The 19,038-nt window shown below is 43.4% G+C and overlaps 1 protein-coding gene across 1 annotated transcript in view; it reads right to left on the bottom strand.

The window, feature by feature from the left end:
- The window catches only part of LOC147685430 (SEC14-like protein 5), a 1,171,342-nt gene that overhangs the window by 773,185 nt on the left and 379,119 nt on the right, over positions 1-19,038 (bottom strand). Inside the window, exon 3 of the mRNA XM_086941333.1 lies at positions 1,823-1,972. Coding sequence (XP_086797459.1) covers positions 1,823-1,972 — 150 coding nt within the window. The remainder of the gene's footprint in view (positions 1-1,822; positions 1,973-19,038) is intronic.

Here is a 19,038-nt window from a genome sequence, read left to right as displayed (position 1 = left end):
GTTCCTATAGCGTCTGTACAACAGTATATGTGCCAGTGTTATTATATATTTGACCATCCTGATGATTCGTACAAATAGCGGCCGGCCTCAGGGTTGTAGGCGTGACGCTGTGTACACTTGACAGTACTTAATAAATGTCTTGCACCAAAAAAAAAAAAAAAAAGTGATATTTTGTCAACTTTCATTTCTATATAAACTTATACACATCAGTTCTAGTTTGCCTGCAATTAAAGTTGTTCTCAGCACAAGAAAACAATCCCAGTACTTCCTCCACCAAGGACAGTTTAACTTTGCTTTGACTTGATTGTGTGGCACTTGTTTCCGGTTCAGATTTGCTTTCTAGCGCTGAATTTAGGTGTGTTGCTGATGTAATTGCATCATGGCCTTGATTGTGTCCTATTTGATTTGCCATTTCCGTACGTTTGCTAGACCATGCATTCCTTAGTGAATCTTATTTGCCCGAAAAACGTGAAGATCTGGACGTTTTCGTAATTTGCTTGTTCTCATTGGAATTTGTACCATTTCCTTGCCTTAATTTTGTCCTCCTCCTTGCGTAGTCTCCCCCATCATCTCCTCGCGCCATTTCTGCAGTAGTTGAGTGTCCCCTAGCTTCTTGATTTCCTCGTTAAGGGTATCTATTTTTCTTTGCAGTTCCAGTCTGTCACTTTCAGTGTATTTTACTGTAATCTGCAACTAGTTTGCGTGACAACCCCAAATTGCACTCTGCCCTCTCGGCCTGAATTTGAGGATTTGGTGTTTCATAGCTTGGGGCTATCATTATCCTCAGCCCCCTGGGGATCCTGCCCACCTCTAGATATCGCTGGAGGGACTTATACTCCCACCACTTAGACTGCTCTTGCTTCATTAATTTTTCCAGCATTCGAAATGTTTCACTAATACTGCTGGGATTATCACTAGTTACACCACTGGCCTGTTCTACATGCTTTCGGGCCAAACGGCGGGACCAATCAGGACGGTCGACAAGGTGGGTCCGGGCCAGCCATGTGTGCGTGAGGGTCGAGCGGCCCCCCCTTTCCTTTTGATTTGTAGTAGAGTTTTGAAACATCTCCTCTGCAGCTACTTCACGATCGCGCAATGTCAGCAGACATTTCTCTTCTAATTCCTTTTTTTTTTATTATTTCAAATTTTTGTGTGTAAAGTTTTTATACCAGGTACAGCACACTATATTCAAAGCACATTTCCAAGTGTAATACAATATAATGTTATGAAAAGAAAAAACAAAATTGCACAATGTTTTAGTCACATTTTACCTTTTCCTTGATATTTCTGCTACCGGTAGTGCCCTAAACATTAGGCAGAAAAAAGTGAGACCATAAAATTATAGGTAAATAAAACAAAAGAGTGAAAGAAAACTAAGCCTTCATGTTTTAGTTATCCAATACAACCATACTTATTGACTTAACAGGGCGTGTTAGATATCCCTATTTTCCATTGTGTGATGGGGCTCCAGATATTACTCCCCAATGTTCTAGCCCTGCGTCCTTTCCTGGCATAAATCGCCTTCTCCAGATTGTATGAAGCCAGCAACTTGAAAATCCAAGTTTGAAAAGTTGGGGGAGTCTTATCTAGCCACGCCTTTGCTATACATATGCGATACACTGCTGTGGCAATAAAGAGGAACTCTATAGCCTGACCTTCTGGATTTCTCTTCTAATTCCTATTAGTCCAATAGGCACATGAATTGGTAATTTAGGTGCGTCGGGCTTTGTTACACATATACAAAGGCATGCACAGTAAAGACATTTGTTGTATCTGATATTTGTGTGTAGCAGGCCTGCAAACGACATCTCCAAATGCTCACCTTCTTTATCAGGCGAGGGGCATCCACATTCAACTTACAGCTCCGTTCAACAATGTGGACCGACTCATCTTCACTTCGGTACTCCTGGAGGATTTCACTGCCTAGGAAGACGGGGATCAGCGGGCAAGCAGGGAAGCGTTTCTCGTAAGCCTACAAGAGGGAGGGAAAAGGAAAAAAGAGAAAAAGAGAATTAGTATAAGTGTTCTCTTCAAAGGAAAGATAATATCTGAAAGAAAGCCCTCCTGCCAGCTGTCTCCAGAACGGGATACTCAATTTATCGATCTGCAACAATGCTAATTATCAACTACGCCATCAAAGAGTCAGTCACCCTCCAAACTGTACCGTCTGATGTCACAAAACTGCATCGTAACAGGCCGTTGACCTCATGACGCAGAAGCAGTGTCAGGGGCCTAGCACTCAGCTGTGCATCTCATGAGCAATCTGCTGCATCGAGATTCACTGTTCGGGTCCATCAACGCCCATTACACTCTGACAAGCTGCACTCTCAGGGGCGTTCAACTGCACATCCGGGACCATTGTCTACCATCTTACCACACCGTTAAGACTGTCATCCCCACGAATGCGTACCATCAGAAACCACAAAAGACTACAAAACTGCACCACCAGGAACATCTCTTACCCCACTTCCCGCTGCCCTGTGCAGAATACAACGACCATTGAAAAATAGGGAACTACGTCATCCATCTCCCTCAATCAATCAATCACGTGTTTATTAAGCGGGACTACTCTCCCGTAAGGGTCTCAAGGCAAGTTCCAGTCCATTAAGGACTCGATGAGAAAGAACGAGCAATGATATCACGCTCTAAACAACTGCAGCATCAAGGTCAGGTCATAATACTCCACGCTTAGTGGCATCCTCGAGAACCATCACATTCTGCAAGCGAACCAGCAGAAACAAACGCACTTCGCAAGCAATGAATCACCACCAGGGTGGCGCTTAAGCCCGTATACCTGGAGCACAAGCTTCACTTCCCTCGCCCCATTCACTCTGTTCTCAGAGGCAGGGCCGGCGCTAGGCATGGGCAGCATGGGCGGCCGCCCAGGGCCTCCGGTCTGGCCGCAGGAGGGGGGCCTCGCACCTTGACTTCGGTGTTTCGAGGCCCAGGGGGCCCCCTAAGAGTGAAAGGTTTTCTTTTTTTTACCCATTTCCCCTGCTGGCCCCTCTCACAGGGCCTAATCGCTGCAGCTGCATGATGATGGCAGCGATTGGTAGGTACTTAAACTGCCCTTATGTGTGAAGTGCGCCCTGCCCCTGTATGAATGAAAAGCAGGATATCCTGCAGGGCGCACAACAAAGGATAGAATGACGTACTGTCACGTGGCAACTGCTCACCTAGGATGAGGGAACACTGGGAAAGGAAGCATAGAGGTGAGAAAAGGGGGGGGGCAGATAGGTGTGAGTATGACAGTGAGACAAGGTGTGCAGGCAGAGGAGCAGACACGGCATTAACAAGAGCCAGCAATAAATTAGAACGGACATTGAAACGGGCCCCATATATTTTCCTATATTCATGTACTAACTTGACCTGCAAAGAAGCTGGTCTAGTGTCTGCACAATGAGGTATGGCACGTTTGCAGGGTCGGACTGACCTATAGGGCAATCAAATCAGACTGTGCCCAATCTGTCAGGTCAGAATATAGGTTGTTTTTTAGGATGTTTATAGGTCTGCTTTATTGTCATATAAGCCGTTTTTTACCGGTTGATTTTCGTGATATTTTAAAACAAACATTGCTTCCAGCAAACCCAACTATATGCAGTCTTCCATACCTTACACAATCGTATACAGCATGTCTTTACAAGAATATGTTTAGTCTTGCAGGAGGCAGATCCTTCTCCTTTTTAGATGTGCAAGACTGGAACTCTCTCCCTCTTGAACTATGGTGTAACTCCAATCTTTTGCAAAAACAATAAAACTGTCCTTTCTCCACATTAGTAAGGTCTGCAACTCTCCTTTGGAGCTCTCTTAGTGCCAGGATCCCCGGTTAGCATATCAAATTCATTTATCCCATTCAATAGAACAATAACAAATTTTAAATCATTTAATGTATTCCTATTTAATACAGATGTAAAATATAAGTACGCATTTTCTAAGTATTATTAATTTGTAACCATTATACTCACATCCAAACTCAGTAAGTAGCTTCTTGCAAAAAGGCTTCAACAATGCCCTATACTCTGTGATCTCTAAATAAACTGCACATTTTATAAAACGCAGCAGCTCATCTCTCTTAATGAGAATTCCAAAGTTCAAATCTTTCTCACATGTATTGCTGGAGCTACACTAGTTTCCCATTAGAAAGGAAGTAGCCTTCATCACGACACTGTATACTGCTCATAACATAGGTCCTGAGTATCTTGGAGAAAATTCATATGGTACACACCTAGGTGAGCTCTTCGATCAACCCCCTCGGGAACAGTGGAAACACCTAAAATAAACAAAGAGTCCTGGAGTGGTAAAAGCTTTTTCTCATTCCTTGCAAACTCTGAAACAAAATGCATTTGCATTTCAAAGCCCAGTCCAATTCGGTTTTAGAAAAAAACTTAAAACCTGGCTTTTTTCAACTACGTTGCCCAATTAGCTTTATTTACGGTTACAGCTGCAGATGGCAGGGCCACATTGGCATGCTCTATAAACAATATCCATATCATTATAAATAATGGCCAATTGAAATGACTTCCTATGATGTCACTACCTGTTAAGTTAAATTGTGTGCAAATGATAGGGGCCTCGCATTTTCCTATTCTGCCCAGGGCCCCATGAACCCTAGGACCGGCCCTGCTCAGAGGATTATTTTTAGAGCAGGACTGGCCACTGGCCAGGCGTCCGCGCCTTGAGCTGCAGGACATGCTGTATTTCAGCAATGCACCCCTGCTCCAAAATAGGCCGAGCTGAGCTGCAGGAATGTGAGCTCAGAGCTAGGCTAGCTCTGAGCTCACATCCCTGCTGTTCCTAGGAAGTGGGGCCTGTCAGCGCTCGTGCATGGCTTAGGTACCAGCAGCGGAAGGCGAAGTTGGATAGAGTATTGCATACAAGGAGCTAGAAGCAGGAGAGCAGGCCGCACTTCAGACTCCAACTGGAAAGACAGACACAGTATACTGAGTTGGCCGAGGTCGAAATACGTCATCCTACAAGCACAAAGCATTTTACCAGTGTCAGTTGTTAAAGACGTATTCCCGAGCCAGGCAGTGCAAAATTGCGACATGGAATTCCGTTCTGCCTGATTTCTTTGAACTGGTTTTTCCGTATCCTTTGGCCTGGGTCTTGGAACGCAGGACCCTATTTCACTGGGTCACTGACTGTCCGCAGAAACTGCAAGAGCCTTTAGATGCTGCAGCAAAGCATCTTCATCATTCTTTTTCTGACAGGGGGGCATACAATTCTCCCCAGCATGAGAAAAACTTAGCTTCCCCTTCCTTCAACCCTCTCTACAACCCACGCAGAGGCCGGAGCAGGCACTACTCAGTGCTGCTGGTAAATGTTGCGTTAAACCCCTCACAATTGGGAATTTCGAGTGGCTTTATGACCAATAAATTCAGTCTCACGCAACAATCTGTCAATTCAATTTAACTCATAATTGTACGCAGGGCTTTAAGTGTGATGAAAAAACTGGGGGGCTCTTAAATGGGCGTGGCCAGGGTAATTAAGGGCGGGGATTAAAACACATAAGCAAACAATCTGTGTTTTGCATAGTGTGCCACCCGACTTGCATGTTGCTGGTTCTGTCATTGCACCCAGATATATGATACAATAAGTAACATCACACCTACTACAAGTCAGGACTATTGGCTTTGTCAGCAGGCCGGGCTCCAGGAATTTTTATTTGGGTGGGCAAAGGGTGAAATTGGGTGGACCTCTGCGGGCTCGATTTGTCGCATATATGTCTAGGCGGGCCTGCTTCAGGGCCCTCCTTTATCTATTCTTAGTCTTACAAGACCCAGTAAAATGCACTCTTTTTCAAATCTGTTTCTAAATATTATCACTCTCAAAAAGTGTTTTTTCCATGTAATGTTCCTTTGATGGGAAGAGGAGGTTTCTGAGGTGGGAGTATCAGGCAAGTGACACTTCACGGGCTTCCTCTGTGGGAGCCTTTAGGGAGAATCCCTCTTCATTACTACCTCCACCTGACCCTGGACTCTGCAATGCACTTTCTTACAGGCTTGATTGTCGACTACTCCTCTCCAATGCACCTTAACTCACAGCTGACCTTGGGCCCAAGCCCCACCTCAGGCACCATCGGGCTCCACTTTCATTAATAAAATCACCTTCAAATTTAAAACATTGAACATAGCAGTAAATATAATTAGCACACACTCTAAAGTATGTTCCACAGTAGCCCTTATGACCTGACTGCTAATTAAATAAACAAAAACAAAAAGGCATGACAGGGCCGGCTTCAGGGCTGATGCGAAAGCCTTTTTTGGCACCGCACCAATAACCTCTTTCTCCGTATATACCTTTACTACCACCTTCCAACAGTGTCCCTCATCCTTCCATGGCCCCCCCTATAAGACCTCCTCCTCGGATTCCCTCACTGCCACGCCACATGCCAGAAGTGCTCCTCATCTCCCCTTAACCCCACCCCCTCCACCAGTGCCCGTCATCTCTCTGTAGCTCCTCCTCCTCATGACCTCCTCCTCAGACTTCCTCACTACCACCCTCCACCAGTGCCCCTCGACTCTCCCTAGCTCCGCCTCCACTCCATCTCACTTAAGCCCTCCAACAGTGCCCCTCATCCCTCCATGGCCCTCCGTATTGACCTCCTCCTCGGATTCCCTCACTGCTACATGCCACAAGTGCCCCTCATCTCCCCATAGCTCCTCCCCCTTATGACCTCATCCTCGGATTCCCTCACTACCACCCTCCACCAGTACCCCTCATCTCTCTGTAGCTCCTCCCCCTCATGACCTCCTCCTCAGACTCCCTCACTGCCACCCTTCACCAGTGCCCCTCATTTCTCCCTAGCTCCCCATCCACCACATGACCTCTTCCTCAGATTCCCTCACTGCCACCCCCCAACAGTGCCCCTCATCGCTCCATAGCCCCTCCCACTACCTCCTCCTCGGATTCCCTCACTGCCACACTCCAATAGTGCCCCTCATCTTTACGTAGCCACTCTCTCATATGCATTTCATTTGTTGTATAGCACTTCTCATATCAGTGTAGTGTGTGTCAGTACTTTACACCACGCACACATTATACAGAGACAATTAGGCTATTTGATTTACCTGTCAGCCCCTAGTACAGTGCACTATGTGTGCCCAGGGCTTGTAAATCAAATGCTTCTGGTGGGCTTGCAGCACTGGTTGTGCCACCCACAGAAGCAGCTTGTAAAGTGTGTCTCAGGCCTGCCATTTCAAGGCCTTTGTGCAGTCTGGCACTGCCATGTCGACTAGGGCAAGTGCACCCACTTGCCAGTCCCTAAACCTTCTCTTTGCTTCATGTTAGACACCCCTGTGGTAGGCCCAAGGGCAGGGTGCATTGTAAGTATAAGATAGGATATGCTCTGATGTGTGTAGCAAGTTCTAATAGTGAATTACAGCCATTTTCGTTTTTCACTATTGAAGGCTACCAGTTCTCATAGGCCAGAATGGGCAGTTAGATTATTACATTCTTATAATCCTAACGGACTCAGGGAACATAGTAGAAATTCGAATTTAGTATGCCTGAACCCAGGATAATAAAATAAATCTTTTAGTAAAGTTTATTTTAATATTCTGAGTTTGCAAATACCACTTTTAGAAAGTAGGTATTTGCTTGCCTAACCATTTGGGCCTGCCTCTGCTGGGTTGCGTATTCCTTGTCTAGGTTTGTGAGTGACAGGGCTGGGGGATTCCAGGAGACAGGCTGGGGCACCCCGGTGGTGAATAGAGAGATCTGCATCTAGATGGGAGGGAGGAGTTGCACCTGGGACCTGAATAGGGCTGGGCCTTCCCTCTACAATGCTGGATCCACCCTTGTGGCGTGTCTTATGTCTCTGCCCTGCACTGTGAAAGGAGAATATGAATCATGTCAACAGAGAGCTGCATCTCCCTCCCCTGTGCTGGCTCCACCTCCTGTGGGGTGGCTGATGTATCTGCCCTGCACAGTGAAAGGAAGAAGAGAGTCATGTAAACAAAGTGCTCAGGAACTGGTTTGGACTAGGCAGAGGCCTCTCTGCCTTCAGAGAACTACGGATTTTGTGGCATAAATATTTGGACCCTGATCCCAAGAAATTAGATCCCTTCTGGAACAAGAAACCTTTCTGCCAAGGAGAAGAACCAAGGAAGCTGCAGGAGTTGTACTGCCCCTCTGCCAGTGTGCTGTTTGCTGGGTTGGCCTGCAGGGGTTGCTTTATTGTCAAGGGAAAGGAGAAGGAACTTTGTAAAGGACTTTCATCTACAGAATATTCTCCATGGGCTTGAACTGTGCTCGCCTCCTGCTGAAGTCTCAGGGACAAAAGACTTCACCTCCAGCTCCCTCCTGAATTTCCTTGCTGGGAATTCTGACTCCAGTCACTTGCGTGCCGCTGGGAGCTGGAAACCCGAAGCATCGAGAGGAAACGTGTTTCACCGCCGCAGCTGCAATCATTGCAACGCCGGAGAAGCAAGCCTACGCCGAATCGCCCTGGAAGCGTGTGTTCATCGAAGCTGCCTGCTGTTGCATCACCGGAGAAGCGTTACGCCATCGAGAGAGTCGCCATCGCATCACTGGAGAAGCGTGTCGCAGGGCCCATCGCGGCTCCAAAGTATGGAGTCGTCGCAAGGCTGCCAGGGCCTTATCGCATCGTCATCGCATCTCCGCATCAAGGGCGCCATCTTGTCGCATGGCAACCGGATCATCGCATCGCATCAAGGCGCCATCTTGCACACCTCAGCGGGCCCGCAGGCCGAGAATCTACATATCACCTCCGCACCGGTAAGGCTCACAACATGTCCCCTACTCTGCGCAAGCATTGAGGAAGGACACAACCATTACCCCGGGTCACGGAACCAACACATCTCCCCTTTTCCGAGCCTTTTGTTCACTTTGCGTTACGCATCCAGGTACTTTGTTGAGAACATTGTCGCATTTGCCAACAACTTGAACTAAGAGACTTTAATCATCTTTTAAGTAATCTTAAATGTAGTATTGTGGATTTTTGTCGTTGTGGTCTTGTGTTCAAGCCTATGTAAAGAATACTTATTTTTATAAAACCTGTGTTGTGTCCATCTGTAGTGTTTTCACTGTATTACTGTGTATATTCACAAATGCTTAACACACTGCCTCTGAGATAAGCCTGTCTCCTCTTGCCAAGCTACCCAGGGGGTGAGCAGGGGTTATTAAGGAGTGTAATTCCCTTATCCTGACTTAGAAGTAAGGGTCCCTATTTGGAAAAAGGTGAATACCATTGCCAACTAGAGACCCCTAGATCTAACAGTCTTAATATCACAAATATTTACAAAATTACAGTTTGTAAAACATTACGCACCCATCCTATGAGGGAGTAGCAAGGATTATAACAGTGTACATCTTCTGCCCCCAGGGTTTGTGAGTTGGAGGTAACAAACGCTATAATCATTGCATACTTGGATAATGCTTGTGTTACAATGAAACAAAATACTTGTGGGCAGGTTTTATTTATTTATTTAAGAGTTTGTGATAGCGCTGGCCAGACCCGAAGGTATTGAAGTGCTTTACAACTTTTATAGCGAAGAAATCGGATACACAGTATAACAAGAATAAACATATTGACTTGCGAGGAGTCCAGTTCAGGGAGGGGAATACAAAGGAGCGAGTTGAGAGGTAGGCGAAGTAGAAGCCTTCTTGTCAAAGTGGCTGTATGCTACAATGGTCAGGATTCTACTTTGGGCGGCAGCTATCCATTTGGAAGGGATTCGTTGAGGAAGAGGTCTTTGATCTGGCTTTTGAATTTTAAAAAGGAGGGGATAGTCCTGATATGGACAGGGATGAAGTTCCAGATTTTGGGCGCATTTCCTGAGAAGGAGTGTGATAAGGTTTTATGTTTGCAAGTTTTCAGAGGAATGAGAAGTAGAGTGTTAGCACTCCTGAGGTTCCTTGTCTGACTGGCCTTATTGAGTTTGGAGGCCAGATAGGCAGGTTTTTCCAGTGTGCAGAGCTTTGTGTGTGAGACAGGCAGTTCTGAAGTTGGCAGGCATTTTGATTGGGAGCCATTTTAGCTGATGTGTTTGTATTTCTTTACTCCGGTGACCATCCAGGTTGCTGCATTTAGAGTTGATCTGAGGGGAGCTAAGTGAGATTTTGTTGTTCCTGTGAGGGTTGCGTTTCCGTAATCCAATCTGGACAGCACAAGGGATTGAGTAGCCTGTTTGAGGTCGTTGAGAGAGCTGAAGGGCTTTATTTTATTGAGTAATTTTAGGTTGAAGAAAACGCTCTTAGCGGTGTTCTTGATGTGTTTGACCATGTCTAAGTCTGGTCCAGAGTGATTCCCCGTGATTTCATGGAGTCGGCCAGGCTGAGATTGCAGTTGAGAGTATCAATAGCTTTTACCCATTCTGTGATTTGGGGGGGGGGGGTCTGCTCCTTGTTGGAAATAAGAAGGACTTCTGCCTTGTCTTGGTTGAGTTTCAGGTGGCTGAGGGATATCCAGTGTTGAACTTCTCTTAGAGTATCATTTAGTCTCTGAATGTCACCAATGGAGGAGGTTTCTAGATAGATCTGGGTATTGTCCGTATAGAGGTGAAGGGGATGTTGGCTTTTTTTGAGTATGGTGGTGAGGTGTTCCATGTAGATGTTGAATAGTTGTGGGGCGAGAACTGCTTCTTGGGGGACACCCCCGCTTATGGGGAGTAGGTCAGACGTAAAGTTTTTCATTCTTATTTTTTGGGTGCGGTTCTGCAGAAAGAAGGTGAACTACTGGAAGACCACCTCTTCCGCTCCAACCCTTTCTTGAAGTACATTGATGAGTAGATTGGGTCGGCCGTGTCGAAGGCTGTAGATAGGTCCAGGAGTATGAGTAGAACGTATCGAGTGATTTGTAGACATCATCTATGACATTTAGGATCGCTATCTCTGTGCTGCAACCTTTTCTGAAGCCCAATTGGTGAGAGTCTAGAAGGTTGTTACTGTCCATGTGTTGAGTAAATTGAAGGACAACACATCTTTCCAGGATTTTGGCTAGGAATGGGAGATTGTAGACAGGTCTGACGTTATTTAGATTGTTTGGGTCAGAGCCCTTTTTTTTAGTAATGGCGTGACTTGGCCAATTTTGAGACAATCAGGCATGACTCCGGTTCTCAGGGAGTAATTTATAATCTTGGTCCAGAGCGGGGCAAGGGTGAGTTTCAGCTTTTTGGCCAGTTGGGCAGAAATGGGGTCTGAAAAGTGAGATGAGGGTTTGGAACTGGTAATCATTTCAATGATCTTGGCTTTAGAGATGGGGTTGAAGGCTTTCCAGTTGTTTGGGGGGGTGCTTGGGTGGGTTATCTTCTTTACCTGCGAGTGAGCTTCAGTTAGGGGGTCGGCGGTGGTCGTCCAGGGAGAGCTCAATCTTGGTGATTTTATCATTAAAGAAAATGGGAAAGTTGTCATATAGGTCTTTGGAAGCCTGCACTGAGGAGGATGGGGGTTTGAAAGTTTGTTGCCTACTGAGATTGAAGAGTTCTGTGGGCCGATTTTTTGCATTGTCTATAGGATCACAGAACAAGGAAGTTTTTTCATTCTTGATGTGTTTTTTATTTTTCCAGCATTCAGATTTGAGTCGATCAAGATGGATTGTGGACGGGTTCATCCGCCAGAGTCTTTCTGCAGCTGTTAGTTGTCTTATTTCAGAGTTTAGGTCTGTGTTAAACCAAGATCTAGATGAATTGTTCCTGACTCTTTTTTGTTTCAAGGGAGCTATTTGGTCAAGTATAGAAGTAATTGTTGTACTGTAGTGCGAGGTGACTTCAGTTGAAGAAAGGTTGCATGTGGTGGCAGAAAGGAGTGAGCTTACCTTTTCTTCCAGGTCAGCAAGGGGAATCTGTCTTAGATTTCTTGTCTAGTGAGGAGATTCCTGTGTACAAGGTGAGCATTAGATTGTTTGGTTGATGTGGAATAGAATGATATGGTGGTCTGACCAGTCAAGAGGAAGGATGTGGTCAATAGTGACTGTATCTACTTGAGCTATAATGGCATCCAGGATTGAGCTTCTGTTATGGGTTTGCTCTGTGCAGTGTTGGATAAGGTTGTTGTTGTGTAGAAGTTTGTTCAAGGTTTGGATCATTAAGTTGTTTTCCTCATTCCAAAGTAGGTTGAGGTCACCTAATATTATGTTGTTGGAGTCCAGGAGTGAGCAGTGTGTTATCAAGTCGGAAAGGGTTCTCCGAATGAGGTGGTTTGCCTGGCGGGTGGTAGAGGAGATGGCAGTATAGTGTTTTGTTGCCACTCGTCTTAATGGTGGAGGTTAGATATTCATATGTGTTATATTTGAAGGAGTCCGTTTCCGTTACAGAGATGTTGCTCTTGTGGATGATTTAAGGTAGCGGGGCAACGGAGGAGAGATGTAGGTAACTGGCCTCTTCCATCACGACAAAACTAATACGTCTTACTAGTGGTGATACCACTCCCTGCCCTCCGATGCAACAGACACTAGAATAGGAGTCTTTTTGCTTTTTACTGCACATGCTCGCCCAATGAGGTTAGAGCTTTTCACCATTAGCGAGTTTTGCTAACTTGGTCACGAGGAATTAGGATTGGGTGCACCTTTTAGGGGGCACAGACCGTCCACTTCCTTGTTTTTGGTCCTGATGAAAACCTGGCATATTCCATCTTAGGTTGAAACATGTAGACCAGTACACATACAGAGATACTTCTGGCCGTAACTACCCTCATAGTATCTCGCCACACTTTTTTAATATTGTCCAGTTGCTTGTAAATAAAGTTAAACCAGGACAATTTTTAACACACTTTTTCTGCACTTACACTCACAACCTGCTCCACTGTATTTCAGGTGTTGTAGTACACCCTGGTGACGCTAGGCTGCCAGGGTGGACCCCGATGATGAAGCATGTCACCACTAGGCTGGTGAGTGAGGGGTTTTTAACAAAAGGATAAATTCTTTCCTTTTGTCAGTCACACACCCCATTAGGAATACTCTTGATTCTCCATGGTGGTACTCCTCTCTTTGTTTATTTTGATGATTTAAGCACCCCAGCCTCAATGGTATTTTCTGTCTTTAATGATGATTGAGAAGCCCGGGGGCACAAGCATGTCAATGATTGGGGAAGAGGACTCATTCAGCCAAGTTTCTGTGATGAATGTTATGTCTATGTCATGGGTAAGGTGGTTTCTGCCAGTTCTGTTGCATGTTTGGTAGCCGATCTGCAGTTTATGAGCATGCAGTTGGTTGTCCCCTTGTTGTTGAGTTTCTTCTTTAGGGGAGCCATGGGCATATTAGTGAGGGAGGCTGGAGGTCTCGACGTCCTAAGTGGGAGTGGTCTCTTCCAAATCCAGTGATAACCTGGATCTTGGAGCTGTTGATGACAGTAGAAGATGAGTCATAAGAGTTGGCAAGATCAATTGCCTCTCTCATGGACATTGCAGCACTTGTTCTTGTGGGTCTCTGTGAGTAGTTCAAGAAGGGGGTTGTGTTCCAGCTGTGCCATTGAGCCTTGGGAGGCCTTGTGTGTTTAGTGTTGATGACTGTGGGTGTAGGGTTTGAGCGTTGGATAAACTCCAGAGGTCTGGTGAGGTTCACTAAGATTTTGTACTCTTGCCACCCAAAAACCCACCCTCACTCTAAACCCTAAAAATACCCTTGCCACCAAAAATTCTCAGACTCACCCTAAACCCTAAAAATACCCTTGCTACCCAAAAACCCACAAAATTCCCTAAAAATAGCCTTGCCATCCGAAAACCAACATCCACTCTAAACCCTAAAAATATACTTTCCACCTAAAAACCCATTCCTACCGTTAATCCTAAAAATACCCTTTTCACCCAAAAACCCATACCCACTCTAAACCCTAAAAAACACACTCATCCTAAACCTTAAAAATATCCTTCCACCCAAAACCCCACACCCAGCCTAATAACCTAAAAATACCATTGCCAGCCAAAAATCCACATGCACCCTAATCCCTAGAAATATCCTCGCCACCCACCCCACCCTAATAATACCCTCCCCACCAAAAAACCCATACCGACCCTTAACCCTAAAATTACCCTCGCCACCCAAAGCCCACAACCCTAAACCCTAAAAATACTCTTGCCATCGACAAATCCACACCCACCCAAAACCCTTAAAGTACCCTTGCCAAAAAAGCCAGATCTACCTTAAACCCTAAAAATACCCTTCCCACCCACCCACACCCATCCGAAACCTTTGAAAATACCCTTCACACCCAAACACCCATACACACCCTAAAATTATCATTGCTACCCAAAACCACATACACACACTACAAATGCTAATTCCTAACTATATAAGACCTGAAACCTATGATTTTTCAGTGAATTGCAAAGATTTTTTAAATGCTAATTCCTAACTATATAAGACCTGAAACCTATGATTTTTCAGTGAATTGCAAAGATTTTTTAAATGCTAATTCCTAACTATATAAGGCCTGAAACCTATGTTTTTTTCAGTGAATTTGCAAGGTTTTTTAAATGCTAATTCCTAACTATATAAGGCCTGAAACCTATTATTTTTTCAGTGAATTTGCAAGGTTTTTTAAATGCTAATTCCTAACTATATAAGGCCTGCAACCTATGGTTTTTTCAGTGAATTTCAAAGTTTTTTTAATGCTAATTCCTAACTATATAAGGCCTGAAACCTATGTTTTTTTTAGTGAATTTCAATGTTTTTTTAAATGCTAATTCCTTACTATATCAGCCCTGAAACCTATGGTTTTTCATTTAATTTCGAAGGTTTTTTAAATGACAATTTTTAAATGTATTAATTGTTATTTTTTTATACTGATTTACTACATTTTTGCAGGCAGGTGTTCAGAGGGCACGCCCAATTTTTACAACACTCGGCATCGCAGCTCCATGGCGCTTACTGGAGATACCTGTTGGACTAGTTGACCTCTAGGGGACCTCTGGATTGAAGAAGAATGAATTCCCCAACTTAAAACACGCCACAGGGAAGTGTAATGAAGCCACGCCTCTTTTTACACCTCTCTGCAACGCAGCCCCCGGGCGTGTTTGCAGAGGGGGAACTAATTCCCCTTGCATAATGGGGTCCCTGTGGGCCAACTAGCCCACCTGGAACCTCCAGTATGCGCCAGGGGGCTTCGTTGCAGAGAGGTGTAATGAGGCCACACCCTTTTTTACACCTCTCTGCAACGCAGCCCCCGGCGTGTTTGCATAGGGAGAACTACTTCCCCTTGCATACTGGGGGTCCCTGGGGGCCAACTAGCTCACCTGGAACCTGCAGTATGTGCCAGGGGGCTGCATTGCAGAGAGGTGTAATGAGGCCACACCCTTTTTTACACCTCTCTGCAACACAAGCCACGCCCCTTTTTACACCTCTCTGCAATGCAGCCCCCGGGCGTGTTTGCAGAGGGGGAACTAATTCCCCTTGCATAATGGGGGTCTCTGTGGGCCAACTAGCCCACCTGGAACCTCCGCTTAGGTACGCGTACGGTGTGCGCACCCCGCGATTTACATTTTTTTTTAAAAAATGGGGGGCCTGGGGGGTCCTTGTGGGACCCCCTGAGCATGCCTAGGGGTCAGGGTGCTTCTACCCTGACCCCTTTTTGAGTTCTACACGTTTGTTGTTCTGCTTTCCTGTGCCTCAGTCTACAGAGGCACAAGATGGCTGCCAGCAATTTCTGTTTTGGAGTGTTGACAGACATTGGCAGCCAATCAGCATGCAGCTCGCGCACGCGAAGGTCCCTGTACGTACGCGTACAGTGCGCGCACGGTACGCGTACGGTGCGCGGTTATAGATCTATAATTTTTTTCCTTTTGATTTTCTCAGGAACTACTGGAGGGATTTACACCATTTAAGCAAAAGGGCGATCTGCAAACCAAACTCTACCTCTCTGCCAAATTTGGTGTAATTCTGTTCAGCCGTTCAGGCTGTAGCCGTGTCTAATCGTCCTATGGAAAATAACATGGGGAAAACACGTTTTGGAACCCCCCTTTTTTCTCAGCCCCCACTTGACGAATCCCCCCAGAACTTTCAGGAAAGGAGCGGAGCGGGCCATCTTCTATGAGAAATTTGCAAAGATTCATCAACCGGCGCCAAAGTTATTCCCAATAGAATGTTGCAGATTTTCCATGGAAACTAGGTCCTAACTATATATACCTATTGACAACCGCCAGTAGGTAATGTATATCTATATCTATCTATCTATCTATCTATCTATCTATCTATCTATCTATCTATCCATCTATCCATCCATCCATCCATCCATCCATCTATATATATCTATCTATCTATCTATCTCTATCTATAACTATATATCTATCTATCTCTATCTATATCTATATATCTATCTATATCTCTATCTATATATCTATCTATATCTCTATATCTATCTATCTATCTATCTATCTATATCTATATATATATATATATTCACTGAAAAAACCATAGGTTTCACACCAGTTATAGTTAGCTGGAAATTTTACTGATATAAAACCATTGAAATTCCCACGTTATAGTTAGTCGGACTCACTATAACTTGCGCGTGCAATGCACTGCTGATGACATCACATATTACATCACTCATGACATGGTCAGTGACATCACTCATGACATCACTGATGACATCATCCTTGCGACAGAGTGACAGACCTCCTTTCACTATAATGTAACCCTTGAAACACATATTCAAAAATAGAAACTAATATTTTCAAAAAAGTGGATATACCCATACCAGTTACAACAACCAATTCAGTAATACCACCATCTAATACACATCCACTCATGTGTATGTATATGGGTTATTAGATATTTTTATTAGTATCAGTATGAGTGTCTATATGGTTTGGTGGGGGTATTACTTAGCACATAGATGCATGAGTGACTGACTCTTTGTTTGTATGTGTTTTGAAGACAGCATATGTACAGGACTGTATGGGTGGATGAGTGTCTATATGTGTTTGTTAGTGAGTGAATGACTGTCTCACTAGTGTCTTTATCAGTAACTACATATGTTTTAATCTAGTATATATGAATATTGATGTATATAAGTGAGTATATGTGAGAGTAAGAGATTGTAAGAGTTCCTGTTTAAATAAGTATGTGTTTCTATAAGTGATTGTTTAAGAGAATAAATATGTGTAATTTTAAATAGAAGTAAGGTGGAAGTGTGTGTATAACTCTATATTCAAATAAATGGATGTTCAATAGTTTATTTGCACGTGTGAATATGTGTGTGAGTAACTTTTGGATGAATGTCGGTGTGTAACAGGATGTATAGGTGTATCACTTCATATGATGAGTGAGTATATGTATGAGTGACTATATAGAACTGTTGGTGAATGAGTGGATGTGTATATAGATAGTGGAATTACTGAATTGCTTGTTGTAACTGATATAGGTATCTCCATTTTATTAAAAATTTCAGTTTCTATTTTTGAATATGTGTCTCAAGGGTTACATTATAGTGAAAGGAGGTCTGTCACTATGTCACAAGGATGGTGTCATGAGTGATGTCACTGACCATGTCATGAGTGATGTAATATGTGATGTCATCAGCAGTGCATTGCACGCGCAAGTTATAGTGAGTCCGACTAACTATAACGTGGGAATTTCAATGGTTTTATATCAGTAAAATTTCCAGCTAACTATAACTGGTGTGAAACCTATGGTTTTTTCAGTGAATTTAATAGGTTTTTTAAATGCTAATTCCTAACTATAACTGGTGTGAAACCTATGGTTTTTTCAGTGAATTTCATAGGTTTTTTAAATGCTAATTCCTAACTATAACTGGTGTGAAACCTATGGTTTTTTCAGTGAATTTCATAGGTTTTTTAAAAGCTAATTCCTAACTTTTTATTCATACTCATACTTATGTGTTTTTTAGTGAATTGCTAAAGTATGTTTTTGTAAAAATGAACACTATAATGTATATTGAGATAATATTTTTAATTTAAAATATTTTTTTTTATATTTCGCTTTCGGTGCGCGCACCGGTGCGCGTACCGTCAGCGCACTAACAAAAAAAAAGAAAAAAAAAATGAAGGAGGGACTGTGTAATAGATAGTAAGACAGATAAAAAGTGTAAAAGGAAGTAACTGAGAAAAGAAAAATGAATAAGGGAGCAAAAGAAAGAAGAAATAGGAAGAAGACTAAAGCAGAGGTTAAGAGAGATTGTAAATGGATGTTGAAAGTAAAAAGAAGGACAGTTAAGTATGGGAATGTCAGGTAGTGACGGAATCAGAGGAAAAGAATAGCAGTGATTGAGGGAAAGTAAATATCAGTGAATATAAGTAAAGAGGGGTGAAAGAGGGTACATGTAAGTGAATAAGGGTAACACATGGGGAGTAATAGAGACAAACAAGAGAGAGAGTAAAAGTAGGACTGTCACAAAGGGACTAAGTGAACCAGTAAAAAAGGTAAGTGAAGGAGTGTGCATAGGCAGAAGTACTGAAAGAAATTGAATGTGGTCGGAAGTAAACATGGAACAAAAGAATAAGTGAGGGAAGCAAAGTAAGGAAATAGGGGTGCGGTAGGGTGACAGAAAAATAGTGAAAATAAAACAAAAGGTGATAACAAAAAAGATTTTGTAAACACACTTACCATATAATCAATGCAAACTTGTATCTATGAAAGATAAAAGAAAAAACACGTTATAATTTCTTAAAAATATATAATAAAATAGAAGCAACAGTTCATGAGGTTTAATAATCTACAAAAGTTTACTAAGAAATGATGCAATAGTGAAGGATACAAAAACAGAAAGAAAGTAATGTAGAAAGAGAAAAAAAAAGGAAAAAGAAATAGAAAGAGAACAAATTCCTAAAGGTAAATAAGATACTAAAAGAATGTAAGATATCAAATCAAAATCAGTAAAGATAAGAAAATAAAAGAAAAATGAGTGAAAAGGAGAGAAGTCTGATTGAGAAACTATAAATAAAAAAGAGGAATAGAAGATGATTGAGAGTGAGTGAAGTAAAGTAACAGAGTGAAGGGATGAAAGGAATGAAGTTAGTATAGAACGATGGATAAAACAGGAGTGAGAGAGTAAGTACACAGAAAGACAAAAGGAAGAACTAAGTGAACTACAGTACAATGGATGCGAAAGAAAAAAAAAGGAG

Source organism: Lissotriton vulgaris, chromosome 10 (genome assembly GCF_964263255.1).
Source record: "Lissotriton vulgaris chromosome 10, aLisVul1.2, whole genome shotgun sequence".
Classification (NCBI taxonomy): Eukaryota; Metazoa; Chordata; class Amphibia; order Caudata; family Salamandridae; genus Lissotriton; species Lissotriton vulgaris.
Note: the sequence above shows the minus strand (reverse complement) of the source record. Positions and strands in the feature narration are given on the sequence as shown.